This window comes from Tachyglossus aculeatus, chromosome 2 (genome assembly GCF_015852505.1).
Source record: "Tachyglossus aculeatus isolate mTacAcu1 chromosome 2, mTacAcu1.pri, whole genome shotgun sequence".
NCBI classification, from domain to species: domain Eukaryota; kingdom Metazoa; phylum Chordata; class Mammalia; order Monotremata; family Tachyglossidae; genus Tachyglossus; species Tachyglossus aculeatus.
In genome coordinates, this window is record NC_052067.1 from 150,596,314 (window position 1) to 150,619,445 (window position 23,132).

The 23,132-nt window shown below is 43.2% G+C and overlaps 1 protein-coding gene across 2 annotated transcripts in view; it reads left to right on the forward strand.

Annotated features, from left to right (window-relative positions):
• Positions 1–23,132, forward strand: part of PDZRN4 (PDZ domain containing ring finger 4) — a 508,714-nt gene that overhangs the window by 411,341 nt on the left and 74,241 nt on the right. For both annotated transcript variants that reach the window (XM_038768841.1, XM_038768833.1), the window contains 2 exons: positions 3,276–3,538; positions 10,602–10,704. In XM_038768841.1, the coding sequence (XP_038624769.1) occupies positions 3,276–3,538; positions 10,602–10,704 (366 nt within the window). The remainder of the gene's footprint in view (positions 1–3,275; positions 3,539–10,601; positions 10,705–23,132) is intronic.

Consider the following 23,132-nt stretch of genomic DNA (forward strand, 5'->3'; position numbering starts at 1 on the left):
AGCATAGAGATGATAGTTGAAGCCGTGGGAGCGAATGAGGTCACCAAGGGAGTGAGTGTAGATCGAGAACAGAAGGGGACCAAGCACTGAACCTTGGGGAACCCCCACAGTAAGGGGATGGGAGGGGGAGGAGGAGCCGGCAAAAGAGACTGAGAAAGAACGACCGGAGGGATAAGAGGAGAACCAGGAGAGGATGGAGTCTGTGAAGCCCAGGTCAGATAGTGTGTTGAGGAGAAGGGGGTGGTCCACAGTGTCAAAGGCAGCTGAGAGGTTGAGGAGGATTAGGATAGAGTAGGAGCCGTTGGATTTGGCAAGCAGGAGGTCATTGGTGACCTTTGAGAGGGCAGTTTCCCTGGAATGTAGGGGACGGAAGCCAGACTGGAGTGGGTCGAGGAGAGAGTTGGTGTTGAGGAGTTTGAGGCAGCGCGTGTAGACAACTCGTTCAAGGAGTTTGGAAAGGAATGGTAGGAGGGATATGGGGCAATATCTAGAAGGTGAGGTGGGGTCAAGAGAGGGTTTTTTTAGGATGGGAGAGACATGGGCATGTTTGAAGGCAGAGGGGAAGGAACCAGTGGAGAGTGAGTGGTTGAAGATGGAAGTTAAGGAGGGGAGAAGGGATGGAGCGAGAGATTTCATGAGATGAGAGGGAATGGGGTCTGCAGCACATGTGGCCGGAGTAGCACTTGAGAGGAGGGAGGAGAGCTCCTCTGAGGATACTGCTGGGAAGGATGGGAGAGTAACAAAGAGTGTTGACAGCCGGGAGGTTGGAGAAGTCGGGGGGAGTGACTTTGGGGAGGTCGGACCTGATGGATTTAATTTTGTTAATGAAGTAGGAGGCCAGATCGTTGGGGTGAGGGAAGGAGGAGGGGGAGGAACCGGGGGCCTGAGAAGGGAGTTGAATGTACGGAAGAGCTGGCAGGGAAGATGGGCATGGGTGTCAATAAAGGAGGAGAAATAGTTTTGTCTGGCAGAGGAGAGGGCTGAGTTAAGGCAGGAAAGGATAAACTTGAAGTGAACGAGGTTGGCATGGTGTTTAGACTTTCGCCAGTAGCGTTAGGCAGCTCGAGCATAAGAGCGAAGGAGGCAGACAGTGGCAGTGATCCAGGGCTGTGGGTTAGTGGTACGAGAGCGGTGAAGGGAAAGGGGAGCGAGTGAGTCTAGCTGAGTAGAAAGGGTAGAGTTGAGAGCAGTAATCTGATCATCAAGACTTGGCAGAGAGGAGAGGGAGGCAAGGTGGGGTGTGAGGCGCTCAGAAAGATGGATGGGGTCAAGAGAGCAGAGATACCTGTGAGGGAGTAATATGGATTTACAGGGGAAAGGAGTGTGAGTGAGGAGGCAGGTGAGAAGATTTTGATCAGAGAGAGAGATTTCAGAGTTGGTGAGGGTGGACACAGTGCAGCGGTAGGAGATGATGAGGTCGAGGGTATGACCAAGTTGGTGAGTGGGTGAGGTGGGGTGGAGCAAGAGGTTGGCAGCGTCGAGGAGAGATAGAAGGCGGGCGGCAGAGGAGTAATCAGGGATATCCATGTGGATGTTGAAGTCTCCGAGGATCAGAGTGGGCATGGAAAAGGAGAGAAGGAAGGTGAGGAAGGTGTATGGTATGGTATGGTATGGTATGACATTTCAGAAAGATGAGCTGGGTAACTAAGTGAAATATGAACCAAAGAGGTAAGATGATGAAGTCAAAAAGATAAGCAAGGTGGACATGTCAGGGGCCTGTCACAGAGGCTGTTTGGAGGAATGGATTCTGGAAATGTTGTAGAGGAAAACCTTTCAGGATTTGGTAATAGATTGAACACAGGATTGAAAGAGAGGGAGAAGTCAAGGATAACGCCAAAGTTGTGGGCTTGAGTGACAGAAAAGATGGTGGTATCACCTGGGATGGAAAACTGAAGTGGAGGAGAGGATTAGTGGGTGGTGATGAGGAACTCAGTTTTGACCTGTTGAGTTTGAGGAGTCGATGGAAAACGCTTGTGGGAGAATCATATAGATATGTCCTGATAATAGGTATCAGTGATTGTAGTATCCATTTCCCTCCATACCAAAGAGAAACTTCTGAGCATTGGTTTTGAGGTACTTTACCAGCTCCAAGACAAAAGATAACTGGATCTGCCCACCCATACTGAAAATCTTTTAGCTCCCTTACATTCCATGGAGCTGACACTTTTTACTCATGTGCATTAACCAAGAAAATTTGAGTAAATCCAGGAACTTCCATCTCATGGGAAAATAAGGATGCATCAATTAATCATAATGCAACCTTATTTTCGGAGCTTTGGAACTGAAGCTCTTTGGGCTTCCGACGTCCACTAACATTAGACATGCTATTTTCACTACGTCGTGATTGGGAAATGGTGGAGGGAAAATTTTCAGTCTGGAAAAAAAAAACATGTTAATGTCCAGGAAGATGATTTTTCATCTCTGATGATAATAACAATGATAATTGTGGTATTTTTAAGCACTTACTATGTCAATGGTAAATTGTCAGCTGTGTGACTTTAGGCAAATCACTTAACTTCTACTTGCCTCAGTTACCTTATCTGTAAAATGGGGATTAAGACTGTGAGCCCCCATGGGGCAACCTGATTACCTTGTAATCTCCCCTGTGCTTAGAACAGTGCTTTGCACATAGTAAGTGCTTAATAAATGCCATTATCATTATTATTATTATGTACCAAGCACTGCACTAATTGCTGGGGTAGATTCAAGATCATCAGGTCCCACAAGGGGCTCATGGTCTAAGTAGGACGTAGACCAGGGATTGAATCCCCATTCTTGCAGATGAGAGAACTGAGGCACAGAGAAGTAAAATGACTTGCTCAGAGTCATGCAGCAGACAAGTGGCGGAGCCGGTATTAGAACCCAAGTCCTCTGATTCCCAAGCCTGTTCACTAGGCCTCGCTGTTTCTCTGCTTCACCCTTGGGCTGATTATTATTATTTTTTTTATTCAACTAATTTCTTAGAATTGTTGTGTGGTGGTTGTCTGTATTCCCTAGCAAAAAACAAGGGGCTGATAATTTGTTTTTAATATTCACTGCTAATACCTTATACTTGTGTGGTTGTTGTCTCTATTTCCTAGCAAAAAACAAAGAGCGCGATTTTTACCCAAGCCTTATCTCCTCTGCTAGCTTCAATGCCAGTGGAAATGTCAATAAATGTCAGCATCTAATTAAGTATTCTGTTAAATAACTTAAAGTTCACTTCAATATCGCCTTCAATCTGCCACCTCACTGTTGTTTGGCCTGCAGCGGTTAATGTGTCTGTTTCCTTTCAGGTCAATGGGAAGGATCTGTCCAAGGCCACCCATGAAGAGGCAGTGGAAGCTTTTCGTAATGCCAAGGAGCCCATTGTAGTTCAGGTTTTACGGAGAACACCAAACAGCAAAACAACAACAACCCATCCAAGCCCCCAGGATGTTCAGCTCATGAATGCCAGCACCCAGACGGACATCACCTTTGAGCACATCATGGCTCTGGCCAAGCTTAGGCCTTCCACCCCTCCCGTTCCTGACATCTGTCCATTCCTTCTCTCGGACAGGTACGTCTTCACTATCTCTCCTGATACGCCACTCATCAGTCAGTTGAAGTACATTGCCACTTGCAGAAACGACCTTACCAATTATGAAGACAGACTCCTATCTCTGTCTGGAAATTGTCTAGGCTGTGTCAGAGTCCAATTGTTAGACAGATATCACTGACGTTCTTCCTCTCAGACCTGTACTAATGCATCTTGAGGTCCACAGCCAAATTGAGTCCTAGCTCTGATGATTTCGTCTTATATCCATCCATCGAAAACTACATGCTACCAATAAAAATCAGATAGTTGCCAGAAACCTTATTAAGATTCCAAAAGAGGTGGCCTGTTAGCATTAGAGTCTCCTCTATGGGTGGTCACACTCACTTTTCCTCCCCTCAGTCACTCAATCAGTGGTATTTGTAATAATATTAATAATTATATTTGTAGTTTGTGCTAAGCTACCTGTATATATGTATATATGTTTGTAGATATTTATTACTCTATTTATTTATTTATTTATCTTGTACATATCTATTCTATTTATTTTATTTTGTTAGTATGTTTGGTTTTGTTCTCTGTCTCCCCCTTCTAGACTGTGAGCCCGCTGTTGGGTAGAGACTGTCTCTATGTGTTGCTGACTTGTACTTACCAAGCGCTTAGTACAGTGCTCTGCACACAGTAAGCACTCAATAAATATGATTGATTGATTGATTGATTAAGCGCTTATTATACACCAGGCACTGTACTAAGTGCTGGGGTGGATACAAGCAAATTGAACACTTAATATAGTGCTCTGCACATGGTAAGTAATAATAATAATAATGATGATGGAATTTATTAAGCACTTACTATGTGCAAAGCACTGTTCTAAGCACTGGGGAGGTTACAAGGCAATCAGGTTGTCCCACAGGGGGCTCACAGTATTCATCCCCATTTTATAGATGAGGTAACTGAGGCACAGAGAAGTGAAGCGACTTCCCCAAAGCCACACAGCAGACAATTAGAACCCATAACCTTCTGACTCCCAGGCCTGTGCTCTATCCACTGTGCCATGCAACAGAGTAAAATGCAACAGAGTTGGCAAAGTTCCCTACCTACAAGGAGCTTGCAATCTAGAGGAGGAGACAGTCCTTAGAATAAATTATGGATGATGATATAAGTGCTGAGAGCTGAAGGTGGGAAGAATATTAAACGCTTAAAAGGTACAGATACAAAGCATAAACAAGGAAATGGATTTAATTAAAATGCAGTTCTCCAACGCAAATGATTACTGATAATTCCAAAACCTCAACAAATGCAGTATGATTAAAATGAGCTCTGAAATGTTCACTCCCAAATTTTGACTCTATTGAAAACATGATTGGAGGATTTTCCTTTAATAGCAAAGCAACCTCCAAAATTTTGAAGCCCTGTTTTATTATTTATACCTTTCCCCTCCTTTGGCATTATCTTATGGGAGAATTCCAACACTGGAGGAATTTTTCCTATCACCCAGGATTCTTAAGAGTTCTTGAACAAGGATCATTGCAGAACATTTCTGAATTAGTGGAGCACAGCCCCTTATGAGGACTAGCAATTTTTTGTGCAAAAAACTGATGTCCTTGATTCATCCAATAACTGTTCCTGGTCTTTAGCTACACTTATTTTTGAGGGTTAATTGCTCAGATTTCTCATAGCTAATTGTCTGAATAAATGAAGCCCAAAAAGTACACGTGCTTTCAATTAGTAAAACCTCTTTGAGAAAAAGTGGTTTGAGTGGCTGAAATGTATGACCGAAAATGATACACTTTGGCTTTATATGATTATGGAAATATAAATACCGACACTCTCCGGTTAACTGTCTAAACTAGGTCCACAAATTTAGAGTGCTAAAAAAAAGTGGTTTAAATGAAGTATAGTTTCCATAAGAAAAAATAAATATGATATATATATATATATAAAATAAAGTGTACCAATTTTTAATGGTATTTATATTGCACCAATGTATTTGTAAAACCTCCAAATGTAAGTAATATAAAAGATTTAAAACAATGATAAATATATAAGGAATATTTACATGATTAAATAAAGAGAAGCAACATGGCCTAGAGGAAAGAGCATGGTCCTGGGAATGAGAGAACCTTGGTTACAGTCCCAGCTATGCCACATGCCTGCTGTATGACTTTGGGAAAGTCACTTCGTTGATTCATTCAATTGTATTTATTGAGCACTTACTGTGTGCAGAGCACTGTACTAAGTGCTTAGGAAGCACAAGTTGGCAACACATAGAGGCGGTCCCTACCCAACAGCGGGCTCACAGTCTAGAAGTGGGAGACAGACAATAAAACAAATCATGTGGACAGGTGTCAAGTCGTCAGAACAAAAAGAGTTAAAGCAAAATGTGCATCATTAACAAAATAAATAGAATAGTAAATATGTACAAGTAAAATAAATAGAGTAATAAATCTGTACAAACATATATACAGGTGCTGTGGGGAGGGGAAGGAGGTAGGGTGGGGGGATGGGAAGGAGGAGAGGAAGAAGGGGGCACAGTCTGGGAAGGCCTCTTGGAGGAGGTGAGCTCTTGGAGGAGGTAAGCTCTCGGTAGGAAAGTACAGAAAACAACACAACTTTTCTGTGCCTCAGTTTCCTCAGCTGTAAATAGGGGAATCAATACATGTTCTCCTCCTAGTTAAACTGTGAGCACGATGTGGGAGAGGGACTCTGTCTGAGCTAATTATCTTGTATCTAGCCCAGAATTTAGTACAGTGCATGGCAAATAGTAAGTGATTACCAAATATCAGTTATTATTAAATAGCAATGCAAATTTGTACCAAAAATAAAAGATTACAAACTAGATGTTTTTAGTGAACAAATGTAAATATTTCATTTCAAGGTGTTATCTTTCACATGCTATTGAGTAAAAAGACACCTTGTGCGAAGTCACTAGAGATATCTCACCATTTAATGCCAAGAACAGTACAAAGTGCTGTGGAAATGGGATTTGTAGTCTGTGTATTCAAGTCAATCAAGAATCAGGGGAGGTTGAGAGAAGAGGAGAAGAATCACATTATAGATCCTGGAGAATGAAGAATTGATCACATTTATCAGGTTTGCACCAGGCAAGCTGCACATCCCTTGGAAAAACAATAAAATCTAAGTTAATGCCACCTGATGCTGATCTACAGTGTCATTCCGCAACTGATTGTCACTTTCAAATGTTAAAATTTTAGCTAGGAAAATGCTACTCTCTGCCATAGGCACAAGAGCAAACTGTTTTTCCGGGAATCACAAATACTAAACTAAAGCCAGGACTTTCCTTTTTTCCACCTAAAAGTTTTTTTTAACTCTGGTTTATGTTACCATCCTGAATTATAGCAAAGCTCTAATGGGCAGTTGGACTGTACATACGCACATGGTACTTGACAAATTCTAAATAATATTTCAGTTTCATTTTTGTTCATTCAACTTTTGGGCCATACCTTCGACTTTAGCTGGCCACCTTTAGCTGAGTAGTTGAGCAGTGCATTCTGTAGCTCTGGGGATGCCAAACCAATGCCCATACTCTGTCCAACATCATGTCTGAGCAGAACTGAAGAACATGTGATTGTTCTCTGTCCTCAAAGGGGTAAGTGTCAGGCAGAGACCCCCGGGGCACTGTGGGATCTTCCCGCATTACCCTTTTGGGACTTGATTCATTAATTCATTCAATCGTATTTATTGAGCACTTACTGTGTGCAGAACACTGTACTAAGTGCTTGGGAAGTACAAGTTGGCAACATATAGAGATGGTCCCTACCCAACAGTGGGCTTACAGTCTATAAGGGGGAGACAGAGAACAAATCAAAACATATTAACAAAATAAAATAAATAGAATATATATGTGCAAATAAAATAGAGTAATCAGTACATACAAACATATATACATATATGCAGGTGCTGTGGGGAGGGGAAGGAGGTAAGGCTGGGGGGATGGGGATGGGGAGGAGGGAGAGAGGAAGGAGGGAGCTCAGTCTGGGAAGGCCTCCTGGAGGAGGTGAGCTCTCAGTAGGACCTTGAAGGGAAGAAGAGAGCTAGGTTGGTGGATGTGTGGGGAGAGGGAATTCCAGGCCAGGGGGATGACGTGGGCCGGGGGGTCGACAGCAGGACAGGCGAGAATGAGGCATGGTGAGGAGACTAGTGGCAGAGGAGTGGAGGGTGCGGGTTAGGCTGTAGAAGGAGAGAAGGGAGGTGAGGTAGGAGGGAGCAAGGTGATGGACAGCCTTGAAGCCGAGGTGAGGAGTTTCTGCATAGGTTGATTGGTGGCCACTGGAGATTTTTGAGGAGGGGAGTAACTTGCCCAGAGCATTTCTGGACAGACAATCTGGGCAGCGATGTGAAGTATGGATTGAAGAGGGGAGAGATAGGAGGATGGGAGGTCAGAGAGGAGGCTGATACAGTAATCCAGACGGGATAGGATGAGAGCTTGGGCGGATCTTGGCGATGTTGCGGAGGTGAGACTGGCAAGTTTTGGTGACGGCTTGGATGTGAGGGGTGAACGAGAGAGCGGAGTCGAGAATGACACCAAGGTTGTGGGCTTGTGAGACGGGAAGGATGGTAGTGCCGTCAACAGCGATGGGAAAGTCAGGGAGAGGGCAGGGTTTGGGAGGGAAGACAAGGAGTTCAGTCTTAGACATGTTGAGTTTTAGGTGGTGGGCAGACATCCAGATGGAGATGTCCTGAAGGCAGGAGGAGATGCAAGCCTGGAGGGAGGGGGAGAGAGCAGGGGCAGAGATGTAGATTTGGGTGTCATTAGCGTAGAGATGATAGTTGAAGCCGTGGGAGCTTGATGGAGAAGCAGTGTGGTCTAGTGGATGGAACATGGGCCCAGGAGTTAGAAGGACCTGGATTCTAATCCTGCCTCCACCACTTTTTCATTCATTCATTCAATCACATTTATTGAGCGCTTACTGTGTGCAGAGCACTTACTAACCATTTGCGAAAGTACAATGCAACAAACAGTGACATTCCCTGTCCACAGCAGCATTTGTCTGCTGCGTGACCTTGGGCAAGTCACTTCAATTTTTCGTGCCCCAGTTACCTCGTCTGTAAAATGGGGATTAAGACTGTGATCCCCATATGGGATATGGACTATGTCCCACCGGATTAGCTTATACCTACCCCAGTGCTTAGTACAGTGCCTGGCATATAGTAAACACTTAGTAAATACCATAAAAAAGGAGTAGAGACAAACACAGGGATGGGAATGAAGGCCATCACCCTTGGATTCCTCTTAGGCAATTGCCCGATCCCTGGTGTTTTGCTTGATGCTTTCAATCAGTCAGTTGTGTGTACTGTGTGCTTACTGTGTGCCGAACACTGAACTGAATGCTGGGGAGAGTACAGTGTAATAGAGGGGGTAGACATATTCCCTGTCCTCAAGGTACTTTCAGGCTGGAGGACTTTGCATCCTGGTAGGACTCAGAGGCCTGGAGGAAGATGAGAAAGAACACAAAGAGAACAGGAACAGTCTGTCATGTTCCCTCCTACCTGTTCTCCATTTGCCCAGTAGCCAAAGTGCCTCTGGGTGGGTGTCCTACAGGTTCTGCGAGGGGCTAGCCCACCCTGCTTCACTAGCCTGGTGAAACTTCAGGTCTTATAAAAGATGTTCTTTGCTAGAAAGATTAACAGGGAGTTCTGTTTAAACACGCATTGTTCCTACCTTGGTACATCTTCTCTTCCTACTCAGTAAAGGAGAGAAGAGAGGAAAGGAAGATTTATCCATGTTTTAGCCTAAAAGGTTTGTGCTTGGAAAACACCTTTTAATTAACTTTAAATGGTCCTTAGTGTTAAAATGCCCCCTTTCATAAATAATAATAATGATGGCATTTATTAAGTGCTTACTATGTGCAAAGCACTGTTCTAAGCGCTGGGGAGGTAACAAGGTGATCAGGTTGTCCCATGGGAGGCTCACAGTCTTAATCCCCATTTTACAGATGAGGTAACTGAGGCACAGGGAAGTTAAGTGACTTGCCCAAAGTCACACAGCTGACAATTGGTGGAGCTGGGATTTGAACCCATGACCTCTGACTCCAAAGCCCAGGCTTTTCCCACTGCGCCACGCTGCTTCCCTAATATTAATCTGCCATCTGAAAGGCAGGGTGCTTATGTGTAATAATAATAATGATGGTATTTGTAAGGGGTTACTATGTGCCAAGCACTGTTCTAAATGCTGGGGTAGATACTAGATTATCAGGTTGTCCCATGTGGAGCTCACAGTCTTAATCCCCATTTTAAAGATGAGATAACTGAGGCACAGAGAAGTTAAATGACTTGCCCAAAGTCACACAGCTGACAGGTGGCAGAGCCGAGATTAGAACCTGTGACCTCTGACTTCCAAGCCCGTGCTCTTTCCACTAAGCCACGCTGCCTCTCTTAAGCAGCATGTAAGTGTAAGCTCATTGTGGGCAGGGAATTTATCTGCTTGCTGTTATATTGTACTCTCCTAAGCACTTAGTACAGTGCCCTGTGCACTGTAAGTGCTCAATAAATGAGATTGAATGAATGAATGAGTATAGAGGAATTCACATCTGGGAAAATGCAACACCACCAGAGAGCATCAGTAGAGCATTGTGGCCCATTAAAAGTTTTTTCAGCAGGCAGATCTGGTCAAAGGATTTTTACCCTTAGTGTTGACTCTGAAAAATGGAACTGACTATGTCTGTGCCTGTGAGTAGCAAAAGCAATAGTTTATTTTAGGGTTGTGTACCTTTTAGCTCCACCACGTCTGCTGTGTGACCTTGGGCAAGTCACTTAACTTCTCTGTGCCTCAGTTACCTCATCTGTAAAATGGGGATGATGACTGTGAGCCCCACGTGGGACAATCTGATCACCTTGTATCCCCCTCCCCAGCGCTTAGAACAGTGCTTTGCACATAGCGCTTAACAAATGCTATTATTATTATTATTATTGTTATTATTATTATTATTATTATTTTAGACAGCCAGACATTTCAGGTCAGATGGCAGAGTGAAGATGACTAGAAAGGGGTTCTATTTATCATTTTTAAACACTTGAAAACATTTTTTCTTATCTATCCCCATTATACTGCTTTCTCCCCTTATAGCTGCCATTCTCTTCATCCAATGGAACATGAATTTTATGAAGGGAACGAATATCTATCCAGCCTGCCTGCTGATGCAGATAGAACAGAAGACTTTGAGTATGAGGTAAGACCACTTTTCCCCATGTAGTGGCTTCTTTTTTCAGTGTTCACTGGGATAATAACAGATGCACCTCTTATTTTAAGAAAAAAAATTATTGGTTAGCTGCCAGCTCCTGCAGAGGGTTTTAGTTAAACTGTTCATTCTAAAGCCAATTGGTTGCTCTGTTTTTGCATTTTAGGAATGTTGAGTTGTTGCATCTTATGGCTCTTTTAGAACTCTTGCACAGTTAAAACAAAGCTAAACACTCAAAATTGCTCCCCAAAATCCCAGTAATTTATTTTACCTTTCATTTGGTAAACAGATTTGATCACTTGCGAGTTGATATTTGGTTGTTAGTTATGGATGATGACGATGATGAGCCTCCCCTTTTCCTCTGCTCCTCCTCTCCTCCCCATCACCACTACTTCATCCCTCTACTCTACCCCCTTCCCCTTCCCACAGCACTTATGTATACTTGTACATATTTATTACTCTATTTTATTAATGATGTGTATATATCTATAATTCTATTTATCTATTTTGATGTTACTGATGCCTGTCTACTTGTTCTGTTTTGTTTTCTGTCTCCCCCTCTTCTAGACTGTAAGCCCGTTGTTGGGTAGGGATTGTCTCTATCTGTTGCCAAATTGTACTTTCCAAGTGCTTAGTACATTGCTCTGCACGCAGTAAGTGCTCAATAAATACAACTGAATGAATGAATGATGTTGATGATGAATGCATTTGTTAAGCACTTACTATGTGCCAAGCATTGTACTAAACACTGGAATGGACACAAAATAATCAGATCAGGCGCAGTCCTATCCCACATGGGGCTCACAGTCTAAGGATCTTGTTAGTCTCCTATTATTCTAACCCTAATATTGTTTGTGCACAATTCTGATATTGATTGTGCTTACAGATTGGTTGCTAGAAAGCAATAGTAACTCTGTAATTCAATAACATAGACTCAGTCCTACTCCTTCTCGACCTCTCGGTTACCTTCTACACTATTGACCATGCCTTTCTCCTGGAAACATTACCCAACCTTGATTTCACTGTGACACTGTTCCTTCCTCGCTTTCCTCCTAACTCTCTGACCGCTCATTCTCAGTCTCTTTCGTGGGTTCCTCCTCTGCCTCCCACTCCCCAACTCTGGGAGTCCTTCAAGAATCAATTCTGGATTCCCTTCTACTCTTCATCTACACCACAAAGAACTTTATTAGAGTTCCCTTAGAGAACTCATTCCCTCTCATGGTTTCAACTACCACCTCTATGCATATGAAGAAGCAGTGTGGCTCAATGGAAAGATCCCAGGCTTGGGAGTCAGAGGTCAAGGGTTCTAATCACGGTCCTGCCACTTGTCAGCTGTGTGACTTTAGGCAAGTCACTTAACTTCTCTGGGCCTCAGTTCCCTCATCTGTAAAATGGGGATTAAGACTGTGAGCCCCACGTGGGACAACCTGGTTACCTTGTATCCTCCCCAGCACTTAGAATACTGCTTGGCACATAGTAAGTGCTTAATAAATACCATTGTTACTGTTACTATTATGATTGGCAAATTTACATCTTTACCCCAATTTATCTCCCTCTCTACAGTCTTACATTTCCTCCTGCCTTCAAGACATCTCTACTTGGATGTCCCACCACCACTTCAAACTTAATATGTCAAAAACAAACCCCATCCTTCCCCCACTTTCCTCTCCCCATAGACAGTGTCACCATCCTTCCTGTCTCACAAGCCCATAACCTTGGCATTATCCTGACTCACCTCACTTTCAACCCACATGTTCACTGTATCATCAGATCCTGTCAGTCCAACCTTCACAACATCACCAAAATCCACCCTTTCCTCTCCATCCAAACTGCTGCCATGTCAATCCAAGCACTTATCCTATCCTGTCTAAATTACTGTAGCAGCCTCCTTACTGACCTCCCAGCCTCCTGTATCTCCCCACTCCAGTCCATACTTCACTTTGCTGCCTGGCTCATTTTTCTTTAAAAATATTGTTCATGTTTCCCCGCTCCTCAAGAACCTCCAGTGGTCGCCTATCCACCTCCTCATCAAACAGAAACTCCTCACGGTCATCTTTAAAGCACTCAACCACCTTTCCCCCATCTACCTGACCTCCCTGATTTCCTACTTCAACCCAGCCATCACACTTTCCTCCTTGAATGCTAAACTTCTCACTGAACCTAGATCGCATCCCACTACCGACCTCTCATCCATGTCCTGCCTTTGGCCCGGGATGCCCTCCCTCTTCATATCCAACAGATGATCACTCTCCCAACCTTCAAAGCCATTTTGAAGGCACACCTCCAAGAAGCCTTACCCGACTAGGCCTTCATTTCCTCGTCTTCTACTCCCTTCTGTGTCGCCCTTGCACTTGGATTTGCACCCTTTATCCATTGCTCCCTCAGCCCCACAGTACTTCTTTACATCCCTGTAATGTCTCTTTAAATGTTATTTGTGAAGCATTTTCTATGTGTCAGGCAGTGTACTAAGTGCTATGATACATTTACTTATTAATATCAATGTCTGTCTCCCCTCTAGACCATACGTTTGTTGTGGGAAGGGAACATGCCAAATCAGTCTATTATATTGTCTTCTCCCAAGCACTTAGTACAGTGTTCTGCACACAAAAAGTGCTCAATAAAATGACTGATCGATCCATTGATTGATTGATTGATTAATATGTACCTAGACGGAATTAGTGTACTAATGATGATGATAAGAATGACAGTGGTATTAAATTAAGAACTCACTATGTGCCAACCAACCCCTGTGCTCAGCACTGGAACAAATACAACAAAATCAAATCAGATATGGCCCCTAACCTCACTAGGGTCCACAGTCTAATTCAGGGGGCACTTTCACAGCATAAATAGGGTCATTGCCCTTTGCGAGTTCATTTCATGTCTTCTAATCCCTTAATCTGTAATGGAAGAGCTCAGCTTCAGCATATTTATAGAGTAGAATGACCTATTGAGGAAGACGAGGAAACACAGTGGCTAAAGCACAGGCCTTCGAATCAGAAGGACCAGAGTTCTAATCCCAGCTCTGCAACTTGTCTGCAGTGTGACCTGGGCAAATCACTTAGCTTCTCTGTGCCTCAGTTACCTCATCTAGAAAATGGAGAATAAGAATGTGAGCCCCATGGGGGACAGGGACTGTCCATCCTGATTACCTTGTAGCTACCCCAGTCCTTAGTGCAGTGCCTGGGACATTGTAATCACTTAACAAGTACCACAATTATTGTAATCATTATTATTATTATGTTCTACTCTCCTTATTTTTCCCATGAATGAAGTTTGGTGTTATTTTAAAATAGTACCAAATTCTATAAATGATTAAATGGCTTTCATAAATGTGAAGGATATATCTTAATATTCCCTTTGCCTCTGGTGTGTAAGAAACCTTTCAAAGGCTCAGACCACTACTTGACATTTGGAAATAAAATTGATAGGGGAGGGGAGGGAGGCTCTGGCAAATCGGCACGGCACCCATGATTATGTGCCCTTTTAATGCTGAAGACAATGCCATGAAAGTTCAGCCGGGTGTCCTTTTCCATCTTATTACTGAGACCCTTAAAACTCTTTCCCTAAGAGAACCTGAAAGTAAATAATGCCTTCTCATTTAAACCCACTTAGAGCTAATATACTTTTCTTGGAACACTTTATCCCCCTCCTACCTCACCTCCCTTCTCTCCTTCTACTGCCCAGCCCGCACCCTCCGCTCCTCCACCACTAATCTCCTCACTGTACCTCGCTCTCGCCTGTCCCGCCATCAACCCCCGGCCCACGTCATCCCCCGGGCCTGGAATGCCCTCCCTCTGCCCATCTGCCAAGCTAGCTCTCTTCCTCCCTTCAAGGCCCTGCTGAGAGCTCACCTCCTCCAGGAGGCCTTCCCAGACTGAGCCCCTTCTTTCCTCTCCCCCTCGTCCCCCCTCCATCCCCCCATCTTACCTCCTTCCCTTCCCCACAGCACCTGTATATATGTATATATGGTTGTACATATTTATTACTCTATTTATTTATTTATTTATTTATTTTACTTGTACATTTCTATCCTACTTATTTTATTTTGTTGGTATGTTTGGTTCTGTTCTCTGTCTCCCCCTTTTAGACTGTGAGCCCACTGTTGGGTAGGGACTGTCTCTATGTGATGCCAATTTGTACTTCCCAAGCGCTTAGTACAGTGCTCTGCACATAGTAAGCACATAGTAAGCACATAGTAAGCACATAGTAAGCACTCAATAAATACGATTGATTGATTGATTGATTGATTTATCACCAAAAAGTCATTTTGAGGAAGTACTGTGCTGCTACTTGCCAGGTGAAGTTTGAGGTAGGGGCCGACAATGACAGAGAATCAGAACTAATGTCTTTTTTTCACTTAGCCTCTTGCATCTAACGCTGGGTTAGCTCATTTGTGTAAAAGGCTCATACATTTTTTTTTATTATCTTAGTTAAGCGCTTACTGTGTGTCAGGCACTGTTCTAAGCATGAGGTTAGATAGATACAAAGTAATCAGTTCCTACACGGTGCTCACAGTCTTAATCCCCATATTCCAGATGAGGGAACTGAGGCACAGAGAAGTTAAGTGACTTGCCCAAAGTTGCACAGCGGACAAGTGCTGGAGCCAGGATTAGAAACCAGGTCCTTCTGACTCCCAGGCTCTTGCTCTAGCCACTAAGCCACGTGGCTTCTCCATCTAAGTTTGCCTACATTGTTTGGGAGATAATAATAAAAATAAAATTGTAAATATTTGTTAATAGAAATAATAATAATAATAATTGTGTTATTTGGTGAGCATTTACTATGTGCCACACACTGTACCAAGTGCTGGGGTGAATACAAACAAATCAGGTTGGACACAGTTCCTGGCCTATATGGGTACACAGTTTCAATCCACATTTTTCAGTGTGCATGTGCTAATCACTATACTAAGCACTGGGCATGATATACATTGAAGATGAAAGAGCTTCCTTGGGAAAGCAACTTTTCAAGTCCTAACAAGTTCATCATAAAGTTTATTTCATTTAATCAGCACATCAGTGAAATATTAAACATGAAGACAGATTTTTAAATTTATGTGGAGGCTAGTGTAGTGGAATCATACCTCCTTTATGACCCTTATTAATTCCAAATAGTAAACGGCCTAGTATTATGACAGCAGTAAATGCTCAGGCAGGTTCTCAATAGCCTGTAATCTCAACTAATCATGCCATTTTAGCCATTAATTTACTGTCAGCTGAAATTCAATTGCCCAAGGCAAATTCCACTGAGTGTCTGAAATAAAGAATGTTCACATGAAATCTAAATAAGAGAGGAACTACCTGGCTTCAATCACACACTGAAGGCATTTTGAATTCAGTCGTCTGGGAGTGGACATCAGGGGGTTTTTTTAGTGGCAAATTTGTCGTATTTCTTGTTATTACCATTCCTGATTATGTCCATCATTGATTAGCCTCCTTGGCTTTTATCACTGAGTAAGTCATTGGTTGAGGAAACACTTGAGATTGACTCCAAAATCTCAATCAATCAATCAATCAATTTTATTTATTGGGTGGTTACTATGTGTAGAGCACTGTACTAAGCAATTGGGAGAGTACAATACAACAGAATTAGCAGACATGGTCCCTACCCATAATGAGCATACAGTCTAGAGTCTACCTCTCTTTTCTGAGCTGTGACTGATCACTGAAAGCCTGTCATTAGGTAGTTGTAGTTTGGATTATTGTTCTTTAAAAATAATTGTTTTGCTCATATGAAAATGTAGCTGCCATTTTCCAGTCCAGTTTTCTCAGAACTCTGTAGTCTTCATTTTCAGATACATCTGCACTGTATTTCACTCCCTGAAAATCATCATGTTTTCTGAACCCTTGGAGGTTTCACTGGGCACCTCTCTTGAAAATGTTCAATAAAACTGAACCTTAGGGCATCCACATAAGATTCCATTACTTGCACTTATCCATGCTGAAATTGGCCATTTCTTCTTGTCTTTTGTTTTTTATCTTTTTTCCACATTTCTATGTGTCATAAAAGAAGCAGCGATACATAGGGGATAGAGCACGAGCCTCAGAGTCAGAAAGATCTGGGTTCTAGACCCGGCTCTGCCACTTATCTGCTGTGTGACTTTGGGGCAGTCACTTCACTTCTCTGTACCTCAGTTCCCTCATTTGTAAAATGGGGGTAAAGACTGCGAGCCCCATGTGGGACAGGGACTGTGTCCAGCCTGTTAACCTTGCATCTACCCCAGCGCTTAGAACAGTGCCCAGCACATACAAAGCACTTAACAAATGCCATAAAAAAGGTACTCATTCAGCTCCCTACTTCCTACTGTCTACTCTCTTCTATTGCTGCAGCCTGGCCCCTTTGTTCCTCTCAAGCCACCCTCCTCTTTGTGCCTTCTTCTCATCTCTCCCATCTCTGACCTCTTACTCACCCCCTTCCTCTGGCCTGGAATGCCCTCAAATCTGCCAGACTACAGCTCTTCCCATCTTCAAAGCCCTTCTTGATCACATGGTCCTGTTCAATGAATCATGAATCTTTCTTGAAGTGTGTCTCTTCCCAACTACCATTTTTCATTGTAATGGTACTTGCTAAGTACCAGGCACTGAATTAAGCACTAGGGTAGATTCAAGATAATCAGGTTGGTTACCATCTCTGTTCCATGTGGAACTCACACTCTGAATAGGAGGGAATAGGATTTAATCTCCATTTTACAAACTTAGTGCCCATTGTACAGTGCTCAATGATTGGATTGATTGATAGGGTCCAGAAATGAGATATTAGGAAGACTTCTTGGAAAAGATATGATTTTCAGTAGCACTTTGAAGATGGGAAAAGTGATGGTCTGTTGGAAAGGGAGAATGGAGACTGGGAGGTCAGCAAGGAGCCTGATCAATCAATCAGACAATCCATCATATTTATTGAGTGCTTACTGTGTGCAGAGCACTGTACTTAGACACATTCCCTGCCCACAAAGAGCTCACAGATTACAGAGGGATACAGACATTAATATAAATACATAAATTGAGGATATGTACATAAGTACCATGGGCCTGAGGGAAGGGTGAATTAAAATAGTAAATCGGGGCAATGCATAAGAGAGTTGGAAAAGAGGAAATTAGGGCTTAGTCAGGGAAGGCCTTTTGGAGAAGATGTGCCTTCAATCAGGCTTATTGCCTGATACAGTAATCAAAGTGGAATATGATAAGGGCTTGGACTACCATGGTAGCAGTTTGTATGGAAAGGAAGAGGCAGATTCTAGAGGAGTAGTAGTAATATTATTTATTAAGTGATTACTGTGTGCAGAGCACTTTAGATATATTGTGAATGTAGAATCAACTGGATTCTACAAAGTGAATGGTGGAGATAAAGTGAATGTGAAGATTAAATGAGAAAGATGAGTTCATTCATTCATTCAGTCACGTTTATTGTGAGATTACTGTCTTCAGAGCTCTCTATAGCTAAGCACTTGGGAGAGTCTGTGAGTGAGGATGTTGCCAGAATTATGGGCTTATGAGACAGTGAGGACTGTAGTGTTGTCTACAATGACAGGAAAGTTGTAGAGGAGGAAAGAGTTGTGTAAAACACAAGGAGGTATGTTTTGGTCTTGTTAAGTTTGAGGTGTTTTCAGGACATCCAAGAATAAATGTCCTGAAGACAGGAGGAAGGTAAGACTGAAGAGAAGGAGAGAATTCCAGGCTGGAGGAGTAGATCTGGGGATCATCCATGTAGAGATGGCAGTTGAAGCTTTTGAAGCAAATGAGCTCTCCAAGGGAGTTGGTGTAGATGAAATACAGAAGGAGGCCCAGAACTGAGTCTCTGAGGGACTCCCACAATTAGGGGTAGGAGGAAGATCTTGAAAAACAGACAAAGAAGGAGAGACCAGAGAATAGGAGGAGAACCAGGAGAGTAGTGCCCTATTTGATTACTAGTCAGGGTCATCTGCCACCTCTCCCCCTGCAAGATTCCACCTCCAACTTTCTGAACCATTTTGATCCCTGTTTCCCATTCCTTTTCTCATTCTCCATCCCTACATTAAACTTTATGGACATGAATATCCACATGGATGTCCCTGAAGATCCTTTCACTATCCACCTCCTCTCATTTCTTAACTCCAGTGACCTCCTGTTCCATACCACCTCGCACACTTGAGCACACACTTGATCTCATAATCTTTAGTCAAGGTTCAGTCTGTACCCTCACCAACTCTGAAATTTCTCTGTCAGATCACTACCTCCTCACCTGCTGCCTTTCCCAAACACCCACCCCCAGAAAATCTGTCCTGTTCCCACCACAAAGACCTCCAATCTTTGGACCCCCCTCCAATATTCTAAAAACATTCATGACCCATCTGGTCTCCATACCTAAACTACCTTCTCTGGAGGCTTGATATCTCTCTCCCCCACCCCGCCCACCAACCTTACAGCACCAAGTACATATCTCCACATTATATATGATAAATTATTCATTTATATTAATCTCTGTCTCCCCTTATTGACTGTAGGTCCTCTGTGGGTATGGAATGTTTCTACCAACTCCGTTGTATTCTCCCAAGCACTTATTACAATACTTTCATTCAAAGCGCATATTCAATCTGTCACCAATCCCGTCACTTCAATTTTCACAAAATCGCTAAGGTCCACCCTTTCCTCTCCATTTATGCTGCTATGACTATTTGTAGAAAACTGATCCAGGCAGCAGAGCAGGATCAGTGGGATCCTGGAGCAGGATAACTGGAGCAGGGTGGGATAGGAGGTCAGCAAGGAGATAGATACAGTGTTCAAGGTGGGATAATCCAAGTGCTTGGACTAACTTGATAGTAGTTTGTATTGAGAGAAAGCTGTGGATCTTAGTGATTCTGTGAAGGTAGAGATCTCCTGAAGGCAGAAGGAAATGTGAGAATGCAGAGAAGGAAAAAGGTCAGGGCTGGAGTTGTAGATTTGGGAATCATCTGCCTAGCGATGGTAGTTGACGCCTTAGGGAGAGAATGAGTTGTAGGGAGTGGTTGTAGAAGAATAATAGAGGAGGAGCCAGAACTGAGCCATGAGGGACCTCCATTGTCAGAGAGTCAGAGGCAGATGAGAGGTTGAGGAGGATTAGAATGAAATAGAATCCATTAGATTTGGCAAGAAGGAGGTCATTGGTGACCCCAGAGAGGGCAGTTTTGGTGGAATGAAGGGGATGGAAGCTGGATTGCTGTACACTGTAAACTCTCAGTAAATACCATTGATGATGATGAGGATGTTTGAAAACAGTGAGGAAGGAGCCATTTTAGAAGGCAGTGTTTGAAAATAGCAGTCAGAGGGAGAAATGGGGAGTGGGCAAATGTTTTAATGGCTAAAATGAGAAGCAGCGTGGCTTAGTGGAAAGAGCGTGGGCTTGGGAGTCAGAGGTAATGGGTTCTAATCCTAGCTCTGCCGCTTGTCAGCTGTGTGACCTTGGGCAAGTCACTTAACTTCTCTATGCCTCAGTTACTTCATCTGTAAAATGGGGATTAAGACTGTGAGCCCCACATGGGACAAATTGATTACCTTGTATCTGCCCCAGTGCTTAGAACAGTGCTTGGCACATAGTAAGCATTTAACAAATACCAACATTATTATTATTATTATTATTTAATAAGATGTAAAGGGATGGGGTCAGATGAGATTGATTTGAAGAAGAGGTGGGTGAACGATGAGAAAGTCAAAGAAGGTTGGTAGAGATGTGTAGGGGACATTTTAGAGAGATCACACCTGTTGATTTCAATTTTGTTGATGAAATAGGTAGCAAGATTCATTAGTGATAAAAGATGGGGAACAATAATAATAATTATGGTATTTATTAAGCACTTACTATGTGCCAGACACTATACTAAGCACTGCGGTAAATATATAAAGGAAATTGGGTCTGACACAGTCCCTGCCCCACATAGGGGTCACAGCTTTATCCCCATTTTACAGATGAGGTAACTGAGGCCCAGAAAAATGAAGTGACCTCTCCTCCAAGAGACCTTCCCAAACTAGCTCCCCCTTTCCTCTTCTCCCACTCTCTTCTGCATCACCTAACTTACTCCCTTTGTTCTTCCCCTCTCCCAGCCCTACAGCATTCATTTGTTCATTCATTCATTCATTCAATCATATTTATTGAGTGCTTACTGTGTGCAGAGCACTGTACTAAGCACTTGGGAAACTACTATATAGCACTAAAGAGAGACAATCCCTGCCCACAACAAACTCACAGTCTCCACTAGGCCATGCTGCGCTAATGAAGGTTGGGGGACAAGGGCTTTAGGAGAGAATCAAAAGTCTGAAACAGCAGGGTTGGGCTGTGGGAAGAAGCATCACTAAGGGTGGAGAAGTAATGTTGCTGGGTGGATGAGAGGAAAGAGTTATGGCAAGTGACAATGAGTTTGAGATGGAGGAGGTCAGCCTGCCTTGGTTTCTGCCAGCAGTCTGCCAGTGTCAGTCAGTTGTATTTACTGAGTACTTACTGTTTTCAGAGCACTGTATTAAGCCCTTGGGAGAGTACAATATAACACATTCATGACCCGCCCTTTCCGCCCTTTCCTCTCCATCCATACCGCTACCCTGCTCATTCAAGCTCTCATCCTATCCCGTCTGGACTACTGCATCAGCCTTCTCTCTGATCTCCCATCCTCATGCCTCTTCCCACTTCAATCCATACTTCATGCTGCTGCCCGGATTATCTTTGTCCAGAAATGCTCTGGTCATATTACTCCCCTCCTCAAAAATCTCCAGTGGCTACCAATCAATCTGTGCATCAGGCAGAAACTCATCACCCTGGGCTTCAAGGCTCTCCATCACCTCTCCCCCTCCTACCTCACCTCCCTTCTCTCCTTCTTGAGCCCACCCTGCACCCTCCGCTCCTCTGCTGCTAATCTCCTCACCGTACCTCGTTCTCGCCTGTCCCGTCATCGACCCCCAGCCCACGTCATCCCCCGGGCCTGGAATGCCCTCCCTCTGCCCATCCACCAAGCCAGCTCTCTTCCTCCCTTCAAGACCCTACTGAGAGCTCACCTCCTCCAGGAGGCCTTCCCAGACTGAGCCCCTTCCTTCCTCTCCCTCTCGTCCCCATCTCCACCCCCCCATCTTACCTCCTTCCCTTCCCCACAGCACTTGTATATATGTATATATGTTTGTACATATTTATTACTCTATTTATTTATTTATTTTACTTGTACATATCTAGTCTATTTATTTTATTTTGTTAGTATGCTTGGTTTTGTTCTCTGTCTCCCCCTTTTAGACTGTGAGCCCACTGTTGGGTAGGGACTGTCTCTATATGTTGCCAACTTGTACTTCCCAAGCGCCTAGTACAGTGCTCTGCACACAGTAAGCGCTCAATAAATACAATTGATGATGATGATGATGATAAATACCATTGATGATGATGACCCACAATGAGTTTACAGTTCACACGCAATTACACGAGTAGAGGAAACCGATTGTGGTGTATTGTACTTAGTACAGTGCTCTGAAGTATGTACTAAATAAGTGCTCTTAATTGATTGACTGACATCTATTTGAAAAATCTTTGGTGAGGAAGCTAGTCAAATTACTTTGCAATTCTAAATGGAACTCAGGTGGTCTCACTGAGTCCCTAGCCTTTAGTTGTTTTCTCAATATCCAAAAACTGGCTAATTATTAACTCTGATATTCCCTTACTCCCTGTTGGCCTACTTAATTTCCTTTTTGTCTCTCCTTGCATGGCTTTTGGCACCTAGACCAGTACTTCTGACATTGCTGTTGCCAGAGTTTCTAAGGCAGTATTAACAAAATAATTCAGGTTTCCAAAGGCTAGTTTCAATTCTAGCCACTTTCAACTGAAACTTAAGGTTGACATTTTATCCTAGTTCTCTTTATTAAAATGCTGAGTCTTTGTGGGAATTTGGGTCCTTAGCAGAAAAGTCAAATTTGTTTGGATGCAATCACTCCTACAGCATGGTTCTCTTGCTCTGAACCATAGAGATCCTGGACTTAAATCTCTTCATTAATAACTAAAATTTGACATCCAGGACCTCCCTTTCATCCTTTCCTGGGGCATTGTACAAATATGTACCATCAATCAATCAGAAAATGGTATTTTCCAAGCACTTACTATTTGCTAGGTATTTGGGAGAGTACAACAGAGATGTTATCCCTGACCACAAGTAGCTTACAGTCTAGAGAAAGAGACAGACATTAAAATAAATTATGTGTACATACATGAATACTGTGAGACTGAGGGCAGCTCCTCCCCATGAATTAATCAATGCTATTTATTTACTGAACATCTACTGAGTATGAGGTAGTGTACTAAGAGTTTGGGAGAGGTCAACAGAATCAAGATGCTGTCCATTGCAGTAGGAGTCTGTATTCCAGTTGTCCTGCCTGAAGTTAGTTTTCTTCCTATCCCAGATCACATTCATTCATTCATTCATTCATTCATTCAGTTGTATT